A 20,738-nucleotide genomic window follows, 5' to 3' on the forward strand; every position below is an offset into this window, starting at 1 on the left:
ACTCTTTAAAATGTGAACTTATTGAAGATAAAATAACAATGCAAGACTAAATTTTTTTAATAAAGACATGTAGATCCAAAGATCAGACTGTTCCGGAACGTTTGCTTTTTATTTTTTCTTTAATTTGAAAGTCAGTATTAGTTGACAATGGCCTTCATCAATTTGAAATTCATATTCTCCTCACCAAAATCAAGGTAATTCATAGCATCTACTTCTTCAGCTCCATCTTCTCGCCTTCTCAAGCGACAGGATGCTGTATTGTGGATGTCCTACAACCTTTATAATTTCACAATGCTCCCTATTAGGTGGAAGAAGCAAGTTGGAACCAAAGAGACAAAGACATCAGCGGGAAGAACAGAGGGAAGTAGAGGTGCACGCTTTGCTGTCATTCAACCATTCAATCCCCAGGGATTTGAATCAAATTTGAATCATTAGCCCTTCCATCCTATAGCACTGCCATTCCTGAAGTCACCTGAACTCCTCTTATAAACTTCAAAACATGCCCTTCTAGCCAAGCAAGAAACTGGATTCCTACCATTGCAAATGATAATCTTCACTAATACAACTGCTTAATATTATACTGCTACAAACTTGGGCATAAGTGATTTTTATAAAAGTTGTTTTAAATCTTGTATTTACATCGCACTTCACCATTTTCTAAACATCTCTGTTATACACATCTGTTTTGACATGCAAAAATAATTGAGTGAGATGAGTAAAGTGGCATTTACTGTTACTTTAAAATAATAATGAAAGATTTTAAAAAATCAGTAAGATGAAGAATCACTCAAATTTTGCCTGAGGTCACACAGCTAGTGAGTGTAAAACTGGAGTTGAACACCAGTCTTCTAACTCCCAATCCAGAGCTCTAAATCCAGAACCCTAGCCTGCTGATTCCCAGCCTTGCATTCAATATGTTCTTTTAGGCCTGTGCACAGATGTCAAATACTCTTGGTTCAGTTAGTTGCTCAGCCATGTCCAACTCTTTGCGACTCCATGGACTGCAGCCACGCCAGGCTTCCCTATCTATCTCACCAACTCCCAGAGCTTGCTCAAACTCATGTTCATCCAATCCGTGATGCCATCCAGCCATCTCATCCTCTGTCATCCCCTTCTCCTGCCTTCAATCTTTCCCAGCATTAGGGTCTTTTCCAGTGAGTCAGTTTTTCAAATATTCTAGAGAGAACTTAAACAGAAAACTTTCCACAATGTAAACAATTACCTTCTAGTCAGTCTATTTTTAAAATGTGATTTAAAAAAATAGTATTTCCTTAATACAGGTATGCTTCTGCTCCAACTATTCTATTTGCCAGAAGAAGCTAATGAAGAATTAGTGACACCTTGTGGCAAAAACTTACTAATTCATGAGCTACTACCATCCAAAGCCCTCATGCACTTCACTAAGTAGTTAAGACAATAGCAAAACATCTGGAAAGAATAATCTGTGGTTACAGACTCCACATCTCACAACTAAAACTGTCCTCCTTTTGTTCCACTTGGGCTCAGTTCCCACCACTTCACAGAAACTGCTATTTTTGTGAAGTTCACAGACAACTTCCATGCTGGCAAACTCAAAGGTTACTTCTCAGTTCTCATCTTACACAACTTCTTGTAATAACCAGGCTGACTCCACCGCTCCTGAAAGTTTCGGTTTCACCAAGACCACACTCTTTCCTTTTTAGTTTTAATGTCTCTAAAGCCCTCTGAACTCTCATCAGTACCAGATTCTTATCTCTAGCTCCAACCTTTCCACCCAACTCCAGACACACGTCTAAACCGCCAGCATGACTCGTCCATTTGATACCTCAAGCGTTTCAGAATGAAAAATGCCCACAAGAACTTCCACCCAGACGGCTGCATCTCAGTAAATGACATTAAATGATTGTTAACCCCATTTTGCAGATTTGCAATATGAAACACAAAAACATTACTTCGCCAGAAGCTATGGGGCTAGTACAGTGCAGAACCCAGATTTAAATCCACACAGCACTTAATTGAATGCAAAAGCAAAGGCAAATAACTGTTACCACTCAGTTCAGTTGAGTCGCTCAGTCGTGTCCAACTCTTTGCGACCCCATGGACTGCAGTAGCCAGGCCTCCCTGTCCATCGCCAACTCCCTAAGTTTACTCAAATTCATGTCCATTGCATCGGTGATGCCTCCAACCATCCCATCCTCTGTCATTCCCCTTCTCCTGCCTTCAATCTTTCCCAGCATCAGGGTATTTTCAAATAAGTCAGTTCTTTGCATCAGGTGGCCAAAGGACTGGAGCTTCAGCTTCGGCATCAGTCCTTCCAATGAATATTCAGGACTGATTTCCTTTAGGATGGACTGGTTGGATCTCCTTGCTGTCCAAGGGACTCTCAAGAGTCTTCTCCAACACCACAGTTCACTCAGTGAAGCATAAGCTTCACTTACACAAACCCAGTCCTTTCACATCGCCAACACTAAAACCAGTGCATTTGCTGTTTCTAAGAACAGACCCGTCCCTTGACGCTTCATTTTTTAGGGCAAGAGGAGGAGGGCCTAAAAGACGCAAGAAGACGCCCATCCTTTATCAAAAATGAGATGTCTATGGGGCGGCCCTCCACGCCCAAGGACCGCCCCCTGAGGACTAGCAACAGAGCGGTAAGCACGGAATGAAAGCAGAAAAGGGCAGACCAGCTACGCAGGCGGACCCTGGGGCGGAAGAGGTGGCGGTGCTGGGAGACAACGGGGAAGCCCCTCGGCCCGGCCCTGGCACGTAACAAGAGATAGGAGGCTGGGCGCCATGCGTGTGGGGTCGTAGGCCCGGATCACAGGCGCGGCGGTAGACGCGGGAGAAACGGCCAAGGGCGGTACCCGAGGAGCGGGCTCTGAAGCCCCGCCGAGCGCCCCTCTAGAGTGCGGCCGGGGACCGTCGGGGCCCTCCTCAGGCCTCTGCTGGGACCGCCGGGACCGCCTCCTTCATGCGCAGGCTCGTTGATCAGGAAGACGCGGGTAGGCGGAGTCGAGAACCGGAAGTGCCCGGGCGCACCGGAAACCTTCCCCAGAAGCCCGCCGGCCGGAGCAGCCCTGAGGCCCCGCCCCTCGACGGAACGCTGGGTTGCTGGGCAACCGGCGCGGGCGCCGCGGGAGGGTTCGGCGGTGCCCAGAACCGTCCCTGTGTAGCCCCTTCTTCCTGCCCTGGCAACCTCCCGGCCCGCCCGCCTCCCTTCTTGCCGCCCCTCCTCGCATCACGGAATCCCTGCCCTTGGCACTACGTGCACCTCTCCGGCTCACACGACACTCTAGTGCCCACCTGCTTCGAAGCCAAGCTTCACCGAAAGGGAAGCGGGCCGACCCCGGGCGCGACCTCCACGTTGGCTGAGCGCGCCTCCCCGGCCATGGCCACCTACACCTACACCAGCCGGCCCCGGGCCTTGCCCTCCCAGCGCCGCCGTTACCGGGACGACCTGATGCAGCAGTGAGTGAGCAAAGCGGCCCCTGTGAGGTCTCTACCCATCCTGGGGCCGCGGGATCTTGGCCCTTGAGCCCTGGCAGAAACTGCCTATGCTGCTTTCCCTTCCCTGCTCCCTGAGAAATAAATTCCCTTCCTAAGGAACCCTCCTGGAGAAGGAAATGGCAACCCACTCCGGTATTCTTGCCTGGAGGATCCCAGGGACACAGGAGCCTGCTGGGCTGCCGTCCAGGGGGTCGCAGAGTCGGACACAACTGAAGCGACTTAGCAGCAGCAGCAAGAAACTCTCCTGTGTTGTGGAGGACTGAAGCGATAAAGGGAATTAGTGATCATGATACTGGCATGATTGGTAACATGTGCACGGAAACGACTTATTGAGTCAACAGATGTTTATTGGCCAACTGTGTGCCAAGCAGGCACCTTCTAGGGGCACCAACATACATTTTCTTACCTAATCTCCAGTGCTGTGAAGTTGGTTTTATATTATGTATTATGCATATAAAGAAACTGGGATACAAAGGTGTACCTCACAATAGCGTGTCTATGGTGGGAGCCACGTAAATCTCTCACAGGAATCTGGTTCTCCTTCCATGTTGGACCCCAAATTGTACTTTTACTTCATCAGTATTGCAAATCTTCGGGTATCCATATTTGGAAAGGGCGTTAAATATTATGGTTCTCTTAAAGTTCTTTGTGAACGCTTCAAATTTTGGAATCAGCAGAACTTTCCAAGAATGCAGGCTCCATGGAAGCAAGACCGTTTATGACTTTTGTTCACTAAAGAGCTACCTGACACATAGTTAGCACTCAACACAGCTTGTTGAATTAAAAACCGAACATGAGTTCTTGATGCTTATTTAAAGCAGAGTCTAAAATCATAATTATCTTATTCTGACAATAAAGACATTTTTTAATAAGAAAAGTCTATCACTTTAAGAAAACCAAAATAAGAACATTTAAATTATAAAAGGATTCCATTTTAAAAGGGACTCTTTGGAGAAATATTTCCTAGTGCCTTGAAGTGGTTGCTTACAAATCCTTCCTATTAAATCACACCAACAGATGAAATAAGAATCATTGGTGGGTCCTTAGAAACAATTTCTCTTTTTATAGAATTAGTTGATTGGTATATTGAAGCAATCTGAATCAGGCCTGTGAGAGGAGTTCTTTTATATGTATCTATTTAATTTTTCAGTTTACAAATTTATAAAAGTAATACATTCTTGTGAAGCAAATGGAAATTACAAATAAGGAGGAGTAAAGGCAAAGTTAAGTATCTCTCGCCCATCTCTACTCCCACTTCCCTGTTGTAACCAAACTTAACAATCTTGTTTCTCCACACCTTGCTGGTGCACACAAAGAGGAGCATATGTACGTGTACATGGAAGGTTTTATTTCCGAAATAGAATCAGACTACACATATTAATCTGCACTTGGCTCCCTCTACTTTTTTCTTCTCCACTTTTTTATAAACTCTAATTCCTTTTTTCCCCTAATTTATTTCTGTATACATGCACACACAGATCTAATTTTTTAATAAATGTACTCATTCATGCCTGTGGGTATTCTTCAGTCAGTTCAGTTCAGTCGCTCAGTCGTGTCTGAATCTTTGCGACCCCGTGAATCGCAGCACGCCAGGCCTCCCTGTCTATCACAAACTCCTGGAGTTTACTCAAACTCATGTCTATCCAGTCGGTGATGCCATCCAGCCATCTCATCCTCTGTCATCCCTTTCTCCTTCTGCCCCTGATCCCTCCCAGCATCAGGGTCTTTTCCAGTGAGTCAGTTCTTCGCGTCAGGTGGCCGAAGTATTGGAGCCTCAGCTTCAGCATCAGTCCTTCCAATGAACACCCAGGACTGATCTCCTTTAGGATGGACTGGTTGGATCTGCTTGCAGTCCAAGGGACTCTCAACAGTCTTCTCCAACACCACAGTTCAAAAGCATCAATTCTTTGGCACTCAGCTTTTTTCACAGTCCAACTCTCACATCCATACACGACCACTGGAAAGTACCATATATATGTGTATAATTGATACACTTTGCTGTATTCCTGAAACTAACTCAATATTGTAAATCAAATATACTTTAATTTTTGAAAATGAAAAATTGACTTTTAGATACCAATGCTCTATTACAGTCATGATTTAGAATTTACTTTTTTATAGAGCTGAAGAACCTGTGCATTACGGAAACATAATGTATGACAGAAGGGTAATCCGAGGCAACACTTACGCTCTGCAGTCAGTACCCCTGGTGAGTACAGTTTGAATTGTCTGACACAGGGTACTCAGACTACCTGTGGTGAAGGACCAATTTTTGTTTCTTTCTTTAAATTTCTGATGTGTTACAGACTAAAACATTTATGAAATAAAATAAGGATAGATTGCTAGAAAAATGAAAGGGGAAAAAAAAATGTATGCAAAATACAAACCAGATAGTGGTTGGCAGGGAATGGGGGAATAGGGAAGTGTTATTAGTGAGTACAGAGTTTCACAGAATGAAAAAAGTTCTGGAGGTAAACGGTGGTAGTGGTTGGACAATGTGAATGTACTTAATGCCCTGAGCAGTGCACTGAGAAATGGTTTAGTTCAGTTCAGTCGCTCAGTCATGTCCAACTCATTGCGAACCCATGGACTGTACCACGCCGGGCTTCCCTGTCCGTCACCAAATCCCGGAGCTTACTGAAGCTCATGTCCATAGAGTCGGTGATGCCATCCAACCATCTCATCCTCCATTGTCCCCTTCTTCTCCTGCCTTCAATCTTTCCCAGCATCAGGAGCTTTTCCAATAAGTCAGTTCTTTGCATCAGGTGGCCAAAGTATTGGAGCTTCAGCGTCAACCCTTCCAGTGAATATTCAGGACTGATTTCCTTTAGGATTGACTGGTTGGATCTGCTTGGGACTCTCAAGAATCTTCTCCAGCACCACAGTTCAAAAGCATCAATTCTTTTCGCTCAGCTTTCTTTATAGTCCAACTCTCACATCCATACACATGACTACTGGAAGAACCATAGCTTTGACTAGATGGACCTTTGTTGGCAAAGTAATGCCTCTGCTTTTTAATATACTGCCTACATTGGCCATAGCTTTTCTTCCAAGGAGCTAATGTCTTTTAATTTCATGGCTGCAGTCACCGTCTGCAGTGATTTTGGAGCCCAAAAAGGTAAAGTCTGTCACTGTTTCCATTATTTCCCCATCTATTTGCCATGAAGTGATGGGACTGGATGCCATGATCTTAGTTTTCTAAGTGCTGAGTTTTAAGTAAATTTTTTCACTCTCCTCTTTCACTTTCATCAAAAGGCTCTTTAGTTCATCTTCACTTTCTTCCATAAGGGTGGTGTCATCTGCATATCTGAGGTTATTGATATTTCTCCTGGTAGTCTTGATTCCAGCTTGTGCTTCATCCAGTCCAACATTTTGCATGATGTACTTTGCATATAAGTTAAATTAGCAGGGTGACAATATACAACCTTGACGTACTCCTTTCCCGATTTGGAACCAGTTTGGTGTTCCATGTCCAGTTCTAACTGTTGCTTCTTGACCCACGTACAGATTTCTCAGGAGTCAGCTCAGGTGGTCTGGTATTCCCATCTCTTTCAGAATTTTCCACAGTTTACTGTGATCCACACAGTCAAAGGCTTTGGTATAGTCAGTAAAGCAGAAATAGATGTTTTTCTGGAACTCTCTTGCTTTTTCAATGATTCAGCGGATGTTGGCAATTTGATCTCTGGTTCCTCCGCCTTTTCTGAATCCAACTTGAACATCTGGAAGTTCACGGTTCATTTACTTTTGAAGCCTGGCTTGGAGAGTTTTGAGCATTTGCTAGCGTGAGATGAGTGTAATTGTGCGGTAGTTTGAGCATTCCTTGGCATTGCCTTTCTTTGGGATTGGAATGAAAACTGACCTTTTCCAGTCCTGTGGCCACTGCTGAGTTTTCCAAATTTGTTGGCATATTGAGTGCAGCACTTTCACAGCATCATCTTTCAGCTGGAATTCCATCACCTCCACTAACTTTGTTTGTAGTGATGCTTCCTGAGGTCCACCTGACTTTGCATTCCAGGATGTCTGGCTCTAGGTGAGTGATCACACCACCGTGGTTATCTGGGTCATGAAGATCATTTTTGTACAGTTCTTCTGTGTATTCCTACCACCTCTTTTTAGTATCTTCTGCTTCTGTTAGGTCCATACCATTTCTGTCCTTTAGTGTGCCCATCTTTGCATGAAGTGTTCCCTTGGTATCTCTAATTTCTTGAAGAAATCTCTAGTCTTTCCCATTCTATTGTTTTCCTCTATTTCTTTGCATTGATCCCTGAGGAAAGCTTTCTTATCCCTCCTGGCTCTTCTTTGGAACTCTGCATTCAGATGGGTGTATCCTTCCTTTTCTCCTTTGCCTTTGGCCTCCTTTAATCCCTTAGTCAGCTTTTGTTTGTGTACTTGAACAGGCTTTGTTTGGACTGAAGTTGTTTTCTTTGTGAGCTAATGTATTTTTTATGGAAATTCTGTCATGAAATTAGGCTAAAAAAAATTCAAGTGGTTTTCAATTTGTTAACTACACATTAAAATCTATTGTGACTGAATGGTTACCTCAGTTTACTAGGCATCAGAGGAGTTCATGGTTATAAAAAGTCCTTGAATAAGGAAAAACAGTTTATTATTTGGGATTCTGCACCCATTTTATTCTGGTTAACAGTCATACTTTGAAGTTACTTTTATGTGTTTTACCAGATACCTTTGTAATTGACTGACAAATTTCAGATAAATTTTTAGTCACCAAGTCACTGATAAGCAGGAAGCATTCTGTGACAGATGCTTTTAGGCCACCCAGGAATTACTTTGGAGCAGCACTCCTATACTCTTTGAGAAATATTTTCTAAATTTCATAAGCCTTTTCTTCATTCAGCCTGGGCAGCCTGATCCTATAGAGATTCAGAGACAGCAGCAGGCCAGGAGGAGGGCTTTAGCCAGAAAACGAGCCCAAGAACAGCTCAGACCACATACGCCTGAACCCGTGGAAGGCAGAAAACATGTGGATGTGCAGACAGGTATGTGGGCCCACGGCTTGGTGGTTCCTGGGTGTGTGTGCTTTTCTGAGTCAGTTCATTTTGTTTGACTTTCATGTTAATGTATCTGTTATGCCATCTAGTATTTCCCTGTCTCATAGTAGAAAAAGTCCATTCCGTAAACAAACTCATAGACTGAATACTGTTAATATATTGGGTATGGCTGAAAATGTGACATGGTGATTTTTTAAAAAAGAATATAAGGACCAAATTAATTCTCTCAGCCCTTTTCACATATGCTGTTCTCGAACTGGGAGTATTTCCTGCTTTTCGTAGCCCAAGATGAATCACTCTTGGATTCCTGGAAGTGGAGAGCAGTATAGTTTTATTTTGGTATTTTGTCTTTTGAGAGAAGTAAACCGTTTTACTGAATATCTGAAAATGTGGGTTATTAGTCCAAGCTTTACTAATCCCGGGGCTTCCCCGGTAGCTCAGCTGGGAAAGAATCCGCCTGCAATGCAGGAGACTCCAGTTCGATTCCTGGATCCAGAAGTTCCCCTGGAGAAGGTTTAGGTTACCCGCTCCAGTATTCTTGGGCTTCGCTGGTGGCTCAGATGGTAAAGAATCCACTGCAAGGCGGGAGACCTGTGTTTGATACCTGGGTTGGGAAGATCCCCTGGAGGAGGGCATGGCAACCCACTCCAGTATTCCTGCCTGGAGAATCACCACGGACAGAGAAGCCTGGCGGGCTACAGTCCATGGGTCGCAAAGAGTCAACACGACTGAGTGACTCAGCACAGCACAACCTGTTCAGATCCGAGTTCCCCACCTCTCACCACGGCCTCTTCTTCCGGCTCCTTTTGTTCTTCTTTCCCTTGCATCCTCCCCAGGGCCATACAGGCTCTCCTAGGCTAGTGCCAGCCTTTTCCTACTTGTCTGACTGTTGTCAGCTGTGGGGGTTTACCTGGACCCATAGGGTCCAGCTGTATTATTGACAGAATCTTGGTAGTCAAACAATACTTGATGTTTTCCTTGGACATAAAATGTAACTACCTAAGATTCACCTTGCAGAGATGGTGAGTGGATTCACCAGAGATATTTCTGGATAGTAAGGACAAAAGGTTGAGGACCATTCCAAGCTTTTTCCTACCTTGAGCCCAAGTCTAGAATAAGTATATGTCTGTGATTAGCCAATATAGTTGCAATTCTGTAAGAGCTGTATTTTAGTCTTTATTTATACCATCAGAATATGAAGCAATAGAATAGCAGCCACTTTTTGTTGAGTACTTCTTGTGTCTCAGAGTCTATACCAGGTCCTTTACCTGTGTCTCCTTTATTATTATGAAGACTGCAGGTGACTGATAACCATGATCCCTTTTGCAGATAAAGAAACCAAGACCCAAAGAGAATGTAATCGCTAAGTCCTATATTCAACACATGACTCCAGTTCTCATGTTTTTTGCATGATGCCATACTGCCCTTGCCTCATGTAAATTATTCCTAAGGTGAAATTTGTTTTCATATATCTGTTTATGATATGTAGGCTAGAGAGAACGTCTGTAACACAATGATGTGATGCATAGTTTTTTTTACACGTCCAGGAATTTTCAAACCTTTAAACATCGACTATCTTAAGACTTGTTACATGGGTGGATCCTTAACTTTCCATCCCATGTTATATTTTGTGTCTTATATACATCTATAGGTTCATGTTCTTTAGTTCTGTTTTCAAATACAGAGTTAAAGTCGCTCAGTCATGTCTGACTCTTTGTGACCCCATGGACTGTACATGGAATTTTCCAGGCCAGAATACTGGAGTGGGTAGCCTTTCCCTTCTCCAGGGGATCTTCCCAACCCAGGGATCGAACCCAGGTCTCCCGCATTGCAGGCAGATTCTTTACCAGCTGAGCCACAAAGGAAGCCCATTTCAAATACAAAGCTCAATGATCTCTCAACATTTAGTAAATGTTCTAGCTTGACTGACTCTGTGGTCTTCCAAATATATAAAAATGCTTAGTACACTATGTGGATTGAATCCCACATTTGAGCACCTTTATTTCAAGACTTATATTCTGATCCATTCATTTCTGTTTTGAAGGGGCTGTAGTTTCAAATTCTTGAAAAAGACCAGAATTTCAAACTCAATGTATATGGTGTTCTCTTAGAATTATACCTTGAAGAAATTGCTGACCGCATAATAGAAGTTGATATGGAGTGCCAAACAGATGCATTTTTGGACAGACCACCAACACCACTCTTTATTCCTGCCAAAACTGGCAAAGATGTGGCCACTGAAATTCTAGAAGGAGAGGTATAGTACATTATTAGACTTCCCTCTGTCTTCTTTATAAAGAGTTAGGTTTAATTAAAATCTTAACATAAATGCAAACCACTTTACAATCAGGAAAATTCTAAATACTTACTGCATTTCCTTCCAAATGGAGTATGGTTTTATCCTGAGCTACCCAGAAATGTCTTTAAATATCGTGATCTTTTATTTTTTAGTTTTTTAAAAAAATTTTAAATGCCATGATCTGATTTTCCCTCTTTGCTGATCTGAAATAAAAAATTTTAGAAATGTATTTAGAATATTTATATATTTAATTTTTGTGTGTTTGCATACTTGCTTAATGGATGAACATAAGGTAGATTTGTACCAAATGAGGGAAAATAATATCTCTGGTATAAAAGGTTCCACTGCTAGTTGCTTGTTGATTACATAACTTTTATGAAGATAATTCTCTGTGTTAGGAAAAAAGTCCTAAAATAATTAATTTTTATGTCAATGTGGAATACATAAATATAGGCCAGTTTATGAAACTGAAGAAGAGAAGGCAGTGTGCGTAATGACTTAAGTGAGATTTAAAACTCGAAGGAATTTGAAAGTATTGTCATTGAATTAGGAAATAAACTAAGTCTTCATAATCTATATAGAAGACTATAATTGCCTCTAAATCCTAAAGATGAATCACCAAAGTATCCATTATTCTTGTTCTTTTGTTCTTCAAACTGTTATCAAAACAACCAATAAAAATCAAGCAGAAAAGATGGAGAATTAGACAGACAAAGATATTTCCCTTGGGTTTTAGAGGTTTATTGAAAAATTATTGAGAATGAAGGTTCATTCTGATGATTGAATAGATCTTTTTATAACTTTGACTCTTATCAGTTTTTGCCTGTAAAGAGCCCCTGTGCCTTTCGGGCTGTTTTGAAGATTAGAAATGGTAAATTACCAGCTCAGTGTCTGGCATACAGAAGACCCTCAATAAGTAGTATCCTGTTATTTATTGCTGCTCTTGTGGATATATTTTCACTGAGCCTTCAGTCTATGATTAAAATTTTAAATCTGTTTTGTGTGTTTAAGCTGTTTGACTTTGATCTTGAAGTTAAACCAATGTTAGAAGTTTTGGTGGGGAAGACCATCGAGCAGTCTCTTCTGGAAGTGATGGAAGAAGAGGAGCTGGCAAACCTGCGGGCCAGTCAGTACGCGTATGAAGAGCTCCGCAACGTCGAGCTTGCTGAAGTCCAGCGACTGGAAGAGCAGGAGAGACGGCACCGAGAGGAAAAAGTAGAGAATTTTCGTTTTCTCTCTCAGACCGATTTCGGTTACTTAACAGATTATGTTCAGAATCACATGTAGAGCTAACAGGTCTTGGCAAACATGTTAGAAAAGACCTGTAGAAGTATTTGTTGTCCAGGTGTCTCCTGTAGATCACTGATCTTTCATGAACAATTACACTTTTAAAATCCCAGTTTACATAGATGTACCTAAATGGAGACGGACTTCCCAAGTGACTTGGCAGTACAGAATCTGCCTGCCACTGCTGGCAGCCCAGGTTCGATTCCTGGAGAAGGAAATGCAGCCTGCTCCGAGATTCTTCCCTGGGAAATACCATGGAGAGAGGAGGCCTGGCAGGCTACAGTCTATGGGGTCGCCAAGAGTCGGACTAAACAACACCAGCAACCTAAATAGAGTTCCCCCCAAATTCCTGCAGGTCACAATTTAAATTACATATGTCCCAAGGAAAGGCACTCTTAAATAAGAGTCCTGGAGAAGAAACAACATCAGTTTGCCAAAAACCAGTGGCAGAAAAGGTGGCAGGAAAAGGGGGAGTGTATTTGGGTAGATGGGGAGTGAGAAAGGGGATCTGGAAAGAATTCTGGGTCTTTTTCTCAGTGGCCAACCCTGCTCCACACCCTTACAGATACACCTACTATCTGAATCTTTATAGAGTATTTCTTCAGATTATAAGGTTTTTAGAACCTTTAATAAGAAAAGTTGTAGGTAGAATTCAATCATTAAATATGCCACAAACCTTTAGTTAGGAAGCACTCGGCTCAGTTCAGTTTAATGAGTCTGTCTGGGTATGGCAGTAATTCACCCTGTGTTAAACACTGGATGGATAAATGATAAAGGAGTTTCCACACACCTGAAAGGGCTCAGAGTCTAGCTTCCCACACAAATAGCTGAGTTGTGGGGACATTCTACTCCAAACCTAGTCAAATGGACTTTTAGTTTTCCTTCAAAATGAGTGTGTAAAGAGCATGGGTCTGTTGATAAAGATTGTGCAAATGCACGATTATTTGTTCGCAAGTATAAGATGAATCCTGACAAAATGAGCTTTGTTGAAATAATTGGTGAAGTTTTTATCAAAGAATAGTTAGATTTGTTTATTTACTGTTTGGTGGCGTGTGCATGCTCAGTCATGTCTTGACTTGGACTGAAGCCGGTCAGGGTCCCCTGTCCGTGGAATATCTCAGGCAAGAGTATGGGGTGGGTTGCCATTTCCTCTTCCAGGGGATCTTCCTGACCCAGGAATCGAACCCACATCTCCTACCAAGCAGGCAGATTCTTTACCACTGAGCCACCTGGGAAGCCCTTATTTACTATTAGGAAATGTTTTCAAAGTTTAAGCAAATATAAATCTGGATGACTTTTTTTTTTTATAATATATATTTTTTTCATTTTTTATAATATATATTATTTACTATTAGGAACTATGAAAAAACAAAGAATACAAGTCATCCAAATTTATATTTGCTTTAACTTTGAAAATAGACTAATTAGAAAATATATTAATGTTCCCACTTCTGCATGGGAATAGAGAAGGTAGTTCATTAGCTTCACAGATTTCATATGATCTATAAATAGCAACAGCAGCAAAAATGTTTTATAATTTTCAGAACTTTACAAATTCAAAGAATCATTATAAATGAGACAATTTATTGGCCCAAGTTTTTTAATCAAAGATGTCTAAGTAACTGTAATTTTCATATCAGCAATACTTTATAATACTAATTAAAAATACAGATAACTGCTATTATTCTTTGATTTCAGTCAAACATGTATATCCTGAAATTATTTTACTTGAAAATGGATCAGGAAATGAGTTTTACCTTAAGCATCAACTCCTCTGAATTCAGTACCTAGTATCTAGCTGCTGAAATTCATTAAAATCTTAGTGAAAAATACAAACTGATCATAGACACCTTGCTGTCCATTTTTGGATGCAAACATAAGTACAGATTTCTCCCACTCATGAGAGTCGGTCTGAGGAAGCCGAGTAGCCCCCCGTGACGGTGCTCTCCCTGGGCAGGAACGCCGGAAGCAGCAGCAGTGGCAGGTGGTCCACAAGCACAGTGAGACCTCGCAGAAGATCGCGGCTCGAGCGTTTGCACAGCGTTACCTGGCCGACCTCCTCCCGTCCGTTTTTGACAGCCTTCGGGATGGTGGCTACTTCTATGATCCCATTGAAAGAGGTTTGTTGGACATCTTTTGTTAGATTAACTGTTACAGTAAGCATCCTGCTAATGGTTTGAGTTCATGTTGTGCCCATTTTTATTTTGAATTGGAATATTTCTTTACCAGCTGAGCCACACAAGAAGCCCAAGAATACTGGAGTGGGTAGCCTATCCCGTCTCCAGCAGAACTTTCCGACCCAGGAATTGAACCAGGATCTCCTCCTTCGCAGGCAGATTCTTTCCCAACTGAGCTATCAAGGAATCTTTCTATCTCTGGACCAAATTTTAAAATCAATTATAGTTGTTTTAAGAAAGTACTGTTACTAATAAGAGGGGTGTTACAAAGATTGTAGAATGTTTACTGAGAAACAACACTGGAGAGTAGAAAGCAACATGGACCAGATGCCCCCCATGACGCCAGCCCCTTGTTTCATCTCCCATAGTGCCTATAAAGTCAGTTCTAAAGGCTTTGACTCCAGGGAAAGCCTCATAATTTTGCAAACACCATTTATACTTGAATAGAAAGGTAATGGACCAGACCATATAGAGAGAATACTAAACAGCAAAAGTGATACTATACGAGTCTGTTTGACATTTTATAATAAGAAAACAAGGCTGATATATCTGTAACATTAGGGGAAAAGCACAGTTTCTCCCAGTTTGCAATGCTTCATAAAAATCACTTAGTGAAATTAACTTTTTAAATTGCAGATATTGAGATAGGATTCCTCCCATGGCTAATGAATGAAGTTGACAAAAGCATGGAGTACAGCATGGTGGGAAGAACAGTGCTTGACAGTAAGTTCTTTTATGTTATTATAAAAGTCATCTCTGAAATTTTTCAGTAAAAAGAACATAGAGAAAAAGGATGTTAATTTTACAGTTTTGGTTCTTAAATTTTCAGTATATCAATTCTATTAACAAAGTGAAGTGAAGTCGCTCAGTCGTGTCCGACTCTTTGCGACCCCATGGACTGTAGCATACCAGGCTCCTCCATCCATGGGATTTTCCAGGCAAGGGTACTGGAGTGGGTTGCCATTTAACAAAGGTACCTATTTTTACCTTCAGTATTATTTTTGGTTCTTTTATAATTTGATCAGAATTAACATCTTCTGTCATTACTTTATAAATCATATTCTGTTAAAACAGGCATTGAATAGAATTCACATTAAGTGGCACAGAAGGTACGTATTGCTGACTTTGTATAAAAAGTCATGATACAAGGAAGGGACAAGGCCTGGTGAATATTTTATGCTCATCTATAAGCGAGCGTTACAACTACTAAAATATGAAAAGTCATAGTGATTTCTGTACATGTAATTTTCAGTGTTGATTCGTGAGGTGGTTGAGAGGAGACTGAATCTCTATGAGCAGAAGGAGGGCAGGCACGCCCCTGTGAGGCCTGAGTACGGGCTCGGCGGTCCCGGAGGAACGAGAGAGCCGCTGGTGGGTTTCGAATCCCGGGATCAGGGTGCAGCCCAGGCCCAGAGACCCCTTCCAGACAGAGACTCCCTACAGAGAACGGCGTACGACGCAAGGTACATGGATAGCGTGTCGTCCCGGGAAAGGAGGCTCGCGGAAGAAGATGACGAACTGACAGAAATGAGGAGCTCCTTGGAGAGGGAAGAGCTGTCGCAGTAGAGGGGAGCCTCAGCGCCTGGAGCCAGTCAGCAGCCAGCCAGCCCTGCAGTCAGTCAGGTGACGATGTGTGAGTCCCCTCAGCTCATGGAAACTATGTTGTGTTTGGTCAGCGTGTCTTTTTGTCTCATGGACTAGGCAAATCAAATATGTTGAAATAATAAAAAACTAATTTTTAAAATGAAACCTTATTTATTTAGTAGTAGACTCTTTAGGAGCTATACTGTAACTCTAATGAGAATTATGTCTAATTTCAAGCTTCTTATTAACAGTATATATAACTAATATATTTTTCCTACCTTCTTCCATCACCACTATATAAACAATATGTTTTTCCTTATTTGTCCCATGACCACTATATATTGCTAATATTTTTCTTCAGTTTTGTAGTTGCGTTCTCTTTTTTTAGTAAGTATGGTTTTTAATGTTAGATACCAGTTCTGTTAGCCACTGAGCTTTTCTTCTCTGTAGAAAAACTTACTCCAAGCAGGAATCCCTCAAGGTTGGGTTCCTGAAAGCCATATTTGCTCTCTCCTTGCAAATACCAAGAAATATACCCTTGTCTATATAAAGATAAACAGTTACCCTTTCCATCTTCAATATTCAAATAAAAGTCTCATCTATTTGTTCACATTCCTGCTATTAAAAAATTTCAGACAATACCAATGAAGCTAAAAGTCCCTCCTCAGCCTATGTCATCATCAGCGTATGTCATCCATCTATCCATTCTATGTACCATCCAGACCATTTTTAAGATATTTCTGGAGATAAAGATTTGAACATCTGGCAATATATGGGTTATAGTACTTGCATTTTCACCTAACATTTTATCTTAGACTTTTCAACATCAGTACATATATTTTTTTTTAAATGTGGTCAGATACAACTGTATTATAGGTAATTGCCACTTGACTTTTTAATCTGAACTTGTTTGGTGAATTTACCTGCACCATTGAAAATCAGATATTTTTTACCTCTAAAGTTAGAGATATAAAACTCTGGCTTAAAACTCAACGTTCAAAAAACTAAGATCATGGCATTTGATCCCATCACTTCATGGCAAATAGATGGGGAAACAATGGAAACAGTGACAGACTTTATTTTCTTGGGTTCCAAAATCACTGCAGATGGTGACTGCAGCCATGAAATTAAAAGACACTTGCTCCTTGGGAAAAAAGCCATGACCAACCTAGATAGTGTGTTAAAAAGCAGAGTTATCACTTTGCCGACAAAGGTCCATCTAGTCAAAGCTCTGATTTTTCCATTAGTCACATCTGGATATGAGAGTTGGACCATAAAGAAAGCTGAGAGCCGAAAAATTGATACTTTTGAACTGTGGTGTTGGAGAAGACTCTTGAGAGCCCCTTGGACTGCAAGGAGATCCAACCAGTCCATCCTAAAGGAAATCAGTCCTGAATATTCATTGGAAGAACTGATGCTGCTGCTAAGTCGCTTCAGTCATGTCGGAGTCTGTGCGACCCCATAGACGGCAGCCCATCAGACTCCTCCATCCCTGGGACTCTCCAGGCAAGAACACTGGAGTGGGTTGCCATTTTCTTCTCCAATGCGTGAAAGTGAAGTCGCTCAGTCGTGTCCAACTCTTTGCGACCCCATGGACGGCAGCCACCAGGCTCCTCCTTCCATGGGATTTTCCAGGCAAGAGTACTTGAGTGGGATGCCATTGCCTTCTCCAGATGCAAAGAACTGCCTCATTGGAAAAGACCCTGAATGCTGGGAAAGATTGAAGACAGGAGGAGAAGGGGAACAACAGAGGATGGGATGGCATCACTAACTCAGTGGGCATGTGTTTCAGCAAACTCTGGAAGTTGGTGATGGACAGGGAAGTCCGGTGTGCTGCAGTCCATGGGGTCTCAGAGTGAGACACAACTGAGTGACTGAACTGAACTGAAAGCTATATCAATCTCTAATCAGTGACATCTTCTGAGGCTTCAGATAGATATAGTCTACTTTTCTCGGAATATTTATAAATATATAAACTGTAGTGATTTGAAACAGCTTGCAGTTATTAATGCATTTACCTTAGTTTCTTTTTAAACGTGGCATTAAAAATACAGAAGAACATCTTTCTCCATTTATAAAAAGAACTGAGCTGTATGTCTCAGTAGCATTTTTCATGAATCTCAAATCAGTTTCCCACATTTTATATCCCTACATCATTTGAACGTCAGAGCAGCCCTTCTGAGGTCGATGTGACAGTGTGTTTATTTCTGTTTTCAATCAGTCATTGGTTTGTCCAGTCGGCAGGTGTTGACTGAACGCCTGCTGTGTGCTGCGCGCCATGAGGTGGCTGCTGTTGCAGCCTCACAGTGGAGCTGATTGAAGCAGGGGTGAAGCAAGAACTGCAGCTCAGGGATTCTCAGTGATTTTCAGTCAAGTGACTTGCCTAGTAAGTAATGGCATGAAAGCTGGAGCCCAGATCCCCTTCCTTCCAACCCGCCCCTTTCTTCTCAACAGCCTTGCACTTTTATGAGGTACAATGAATAAAAAAATTACTGAATTAACAGCATTTAAAAAATTGAAATCTGTCCTTTCATTGCTGAATTAGGTCCATCTTCTTAAACAGTCTGTGATTATCCTAAAATCTGTCACTGCTGTTTAGTTGCTCAGTCGTGTCCAACTCTTGGGACTGTAGCCTGCCAGGGTCCTCTGTCCATGGGATTTCCCAGGCAAGAATACGAGGGTGAGTTGCCATGCCCTCCTCCAGGGGATCTTCCCAGTCCAAGGATCCCATCCGCATCTCCTGCATTGGCAGGTGGATTCTTTACCACTGAGCCACCAGGGAAACCTCAGTGATCATCCTAAAATTTACAACATACTAATTTTGGTGACAAGACCAGGAATTTTTTTTTTTTTAAGAATGCTTTCAAAATGGAATGAAGGTTGATTATCTTCTACAATTCTAATCCTCCTTCACTGTAACACTTTGCAGATACTTTGCTAAACTTCTCATTCTGAGTTCCATAATTCCATAAGTTAATTCAGTTTGTTAAAGAAACCTAAATCTGTAGACCCCATACTGAAGCTGGTTAAGCTTAACTGCCTATTCCATCCTAGAGAGAAACAGAAATAATCAAGAGGTTAGGACACTGTCCCTACGAAAAAACGTAGAGAAGCTGGTGATAAAAAAGAAAAATATTGAGTGGAAACTGAATTGTCTGTGCTCACATTTGCTCATGCTCTTCTTAGGAGTTCTGATCCCTTCTGTTTTCAGCTAACACTAAGCTAAGGGAAGCCGAATAGTAATAAAATGGATAATATGTAATAAATTTCTAGAGATTGTCCTCCCCCAACATCAATTCCCAGATCACTGAACTAGATGAGAGGGAGGGGTAGAAGTCATTTTCTCCAGTGCAGGCCTCATGGTGTGTAAGCCATTCTGACTTGGGCTGAGCTGAGGAATGCTGGCATGGCCTGGGAAGTCACTCAGCATGGTTGACAGCAGACACCAGAGCCAGACCAGCTGGTCTTTAGTTCTTCACCGCATGCAAGAAGGTTGCCCCTTTAGTTAGGGAAAAGAACTGGTTTATTTTGAAAGCAGATGGGAGAGCGGAGGTCTTGCAGAAAGAAGTCGTATTTGGAGATGATAATTCCTCTAAAACTCGTAACAGGCGTTGGAGAAGTGGCATCTTGCATAGCATAGCAAAACGCTGTGGTAACCATAACCATCAGGTTAATCGTGCACATTTCTTCTCACCTAAAAACTTTCATTTACTTGTCAGTGTTGTTAAAATGTAGCAATCATGTCAGCTAAATTTTTAATCTACAACTTTTAGATGCAGTTTTCATATGCTTTATTTACTAGGCAAAATCTGACACATTCTGCTTTTCTCTTTTGTTTGTAGGTGAATCACAGAAATTTTTATAAATTGCTATAAATTTTTATAATTTTTAATGTATTCTAGAGCTCAATAGCCATAATCATTTATCTCAATTTGTTTAGCATAAAGGCATTCTGGGGACTTCCCTTGCAGTCCAGTGGTTAAGACTCCAAGCTCCCAGTGCAGGGCCATAGGTTCCATCCCTATGGTTGGGGAACTACGATCCCATATGCCACACAATGTGGCAAAAAAAATAAAATTTAAAAAATAAAGGCTTTCTGAAAAAGCCCAAATATGCATTTAATCTCCCCATAGACCAATTAGTACCTACTGGTTTTTTTTGCAATAGCTCCAAGATCTAACCAGAATCAACCTTTTCCAGGTTTGTTCACAGTCAGAGACCCAAACAAAAATGTTACAGATCAGGTGTCACTATCATGAAAAACTGCTGTTAATCCTATTGGATTGATGTCTATAATTCTCACTTTGAATTGGAACATATTTACGTTTTTGTTTTAGTGCTTTCAACTTGCAAATTAAAATTTAATAAATCAATAGATGATACTTTTTGTTTTTTTTAAATCTTGAAAATAGAATTAGTGAAATACATGATTTAAAAGATATAGTACTACCAGCTTCCTAGGTGGCAGCTAGTGGTAAAGAATCCAACTGCCAGTCAGGAGACACAAGAGATGTGGATTCAGTCCCTGGGTCTGGAAGAGCCCCTGGAGGAGGAAATGGCCACCTGCCAGGCTACAGTCCTTGAGGCTGCAAAGAGTCAGATACGACTGAGTGCACAGGCACACACACGAAAGATACAGTAATGGTTATAGGTTTGCTTATAAATAAAATCAGTCAAGATATTGAAGTTTGAAATTTCAATATAAAAGTATAACATTTAAAGAATTTTAAATTCTTTTTGAAAATAAAATTTGAAACACTAATACATTTTTATTACCAAATGCATTTATAACTCATAAATTATATATTTTATTGTTATTTATTTTTATTTTTGATAATGATTGTGTATGATGGTCTTCTAACATTTTGGATTATATTGATACCTATTTTTTACCACTAG

At 41.3% G+C, this 20,738-nt stretch overlaps 1 protein-coding gene across 2 annotated transcripts; it reads left to right on the top strand.

Moving 5' to 3' along the window:
* The first annotated feature begins 357 nt into the window (after window positions 1-357).
* RSPH3 (radial spoke head 3) lies at window positions 358-16,470 on the top strand. Of its 2 annotated transcripts, none has more exons than XM_065927742.1 (8): window positions 358-3,444; window positions 5,605-5,692; window positions 8,339-8,480; window positions 10,604-10,749; window positions 11,803-12,006; window positions 14,036-14,198; window positions 14,892-14,978; window positions 15,508-16,470. In XM_065927742.1, exons 1-8 carry the CDS (start codon window positions 2,948-2,950, stop codon window positions 15,819-15,821), a joined length of 1,641 nt encoding a protein of 546 aa, XP_065783814.1. In that variant the 5' UTR covers window positions 358-2,947; the 3' UTR covers window positions 15,822-16,470. The 2 variants fall into 2 exon arrangements, with proteins under 2 accessions (XP_065783814.1, XP_065783815.1); XM_065927743.1 differs by lacking the exon at window positions 15,508-16,470 and adding an exon at window positions 15,085-15,500.
* The last annotated feature ends 4,268 nt before the right edge of the window (window positions 16,471-20,738 follow it).

Source organism: Muntiacus reevesi, chromosome 3 (genome assembly GCF_963930625.1).
Source record: "Muntiacus reevesi chromosome 3, mMunRee1.1, whole genome shotgun sequence".
In the NCBI taxonomy this organism is placed as follows: Eukaryota; Metazoa; Chordata; class Mammalia; order Artiodactyla; family Cervidae; genus Muntiacus; species Muntiacus reevesi.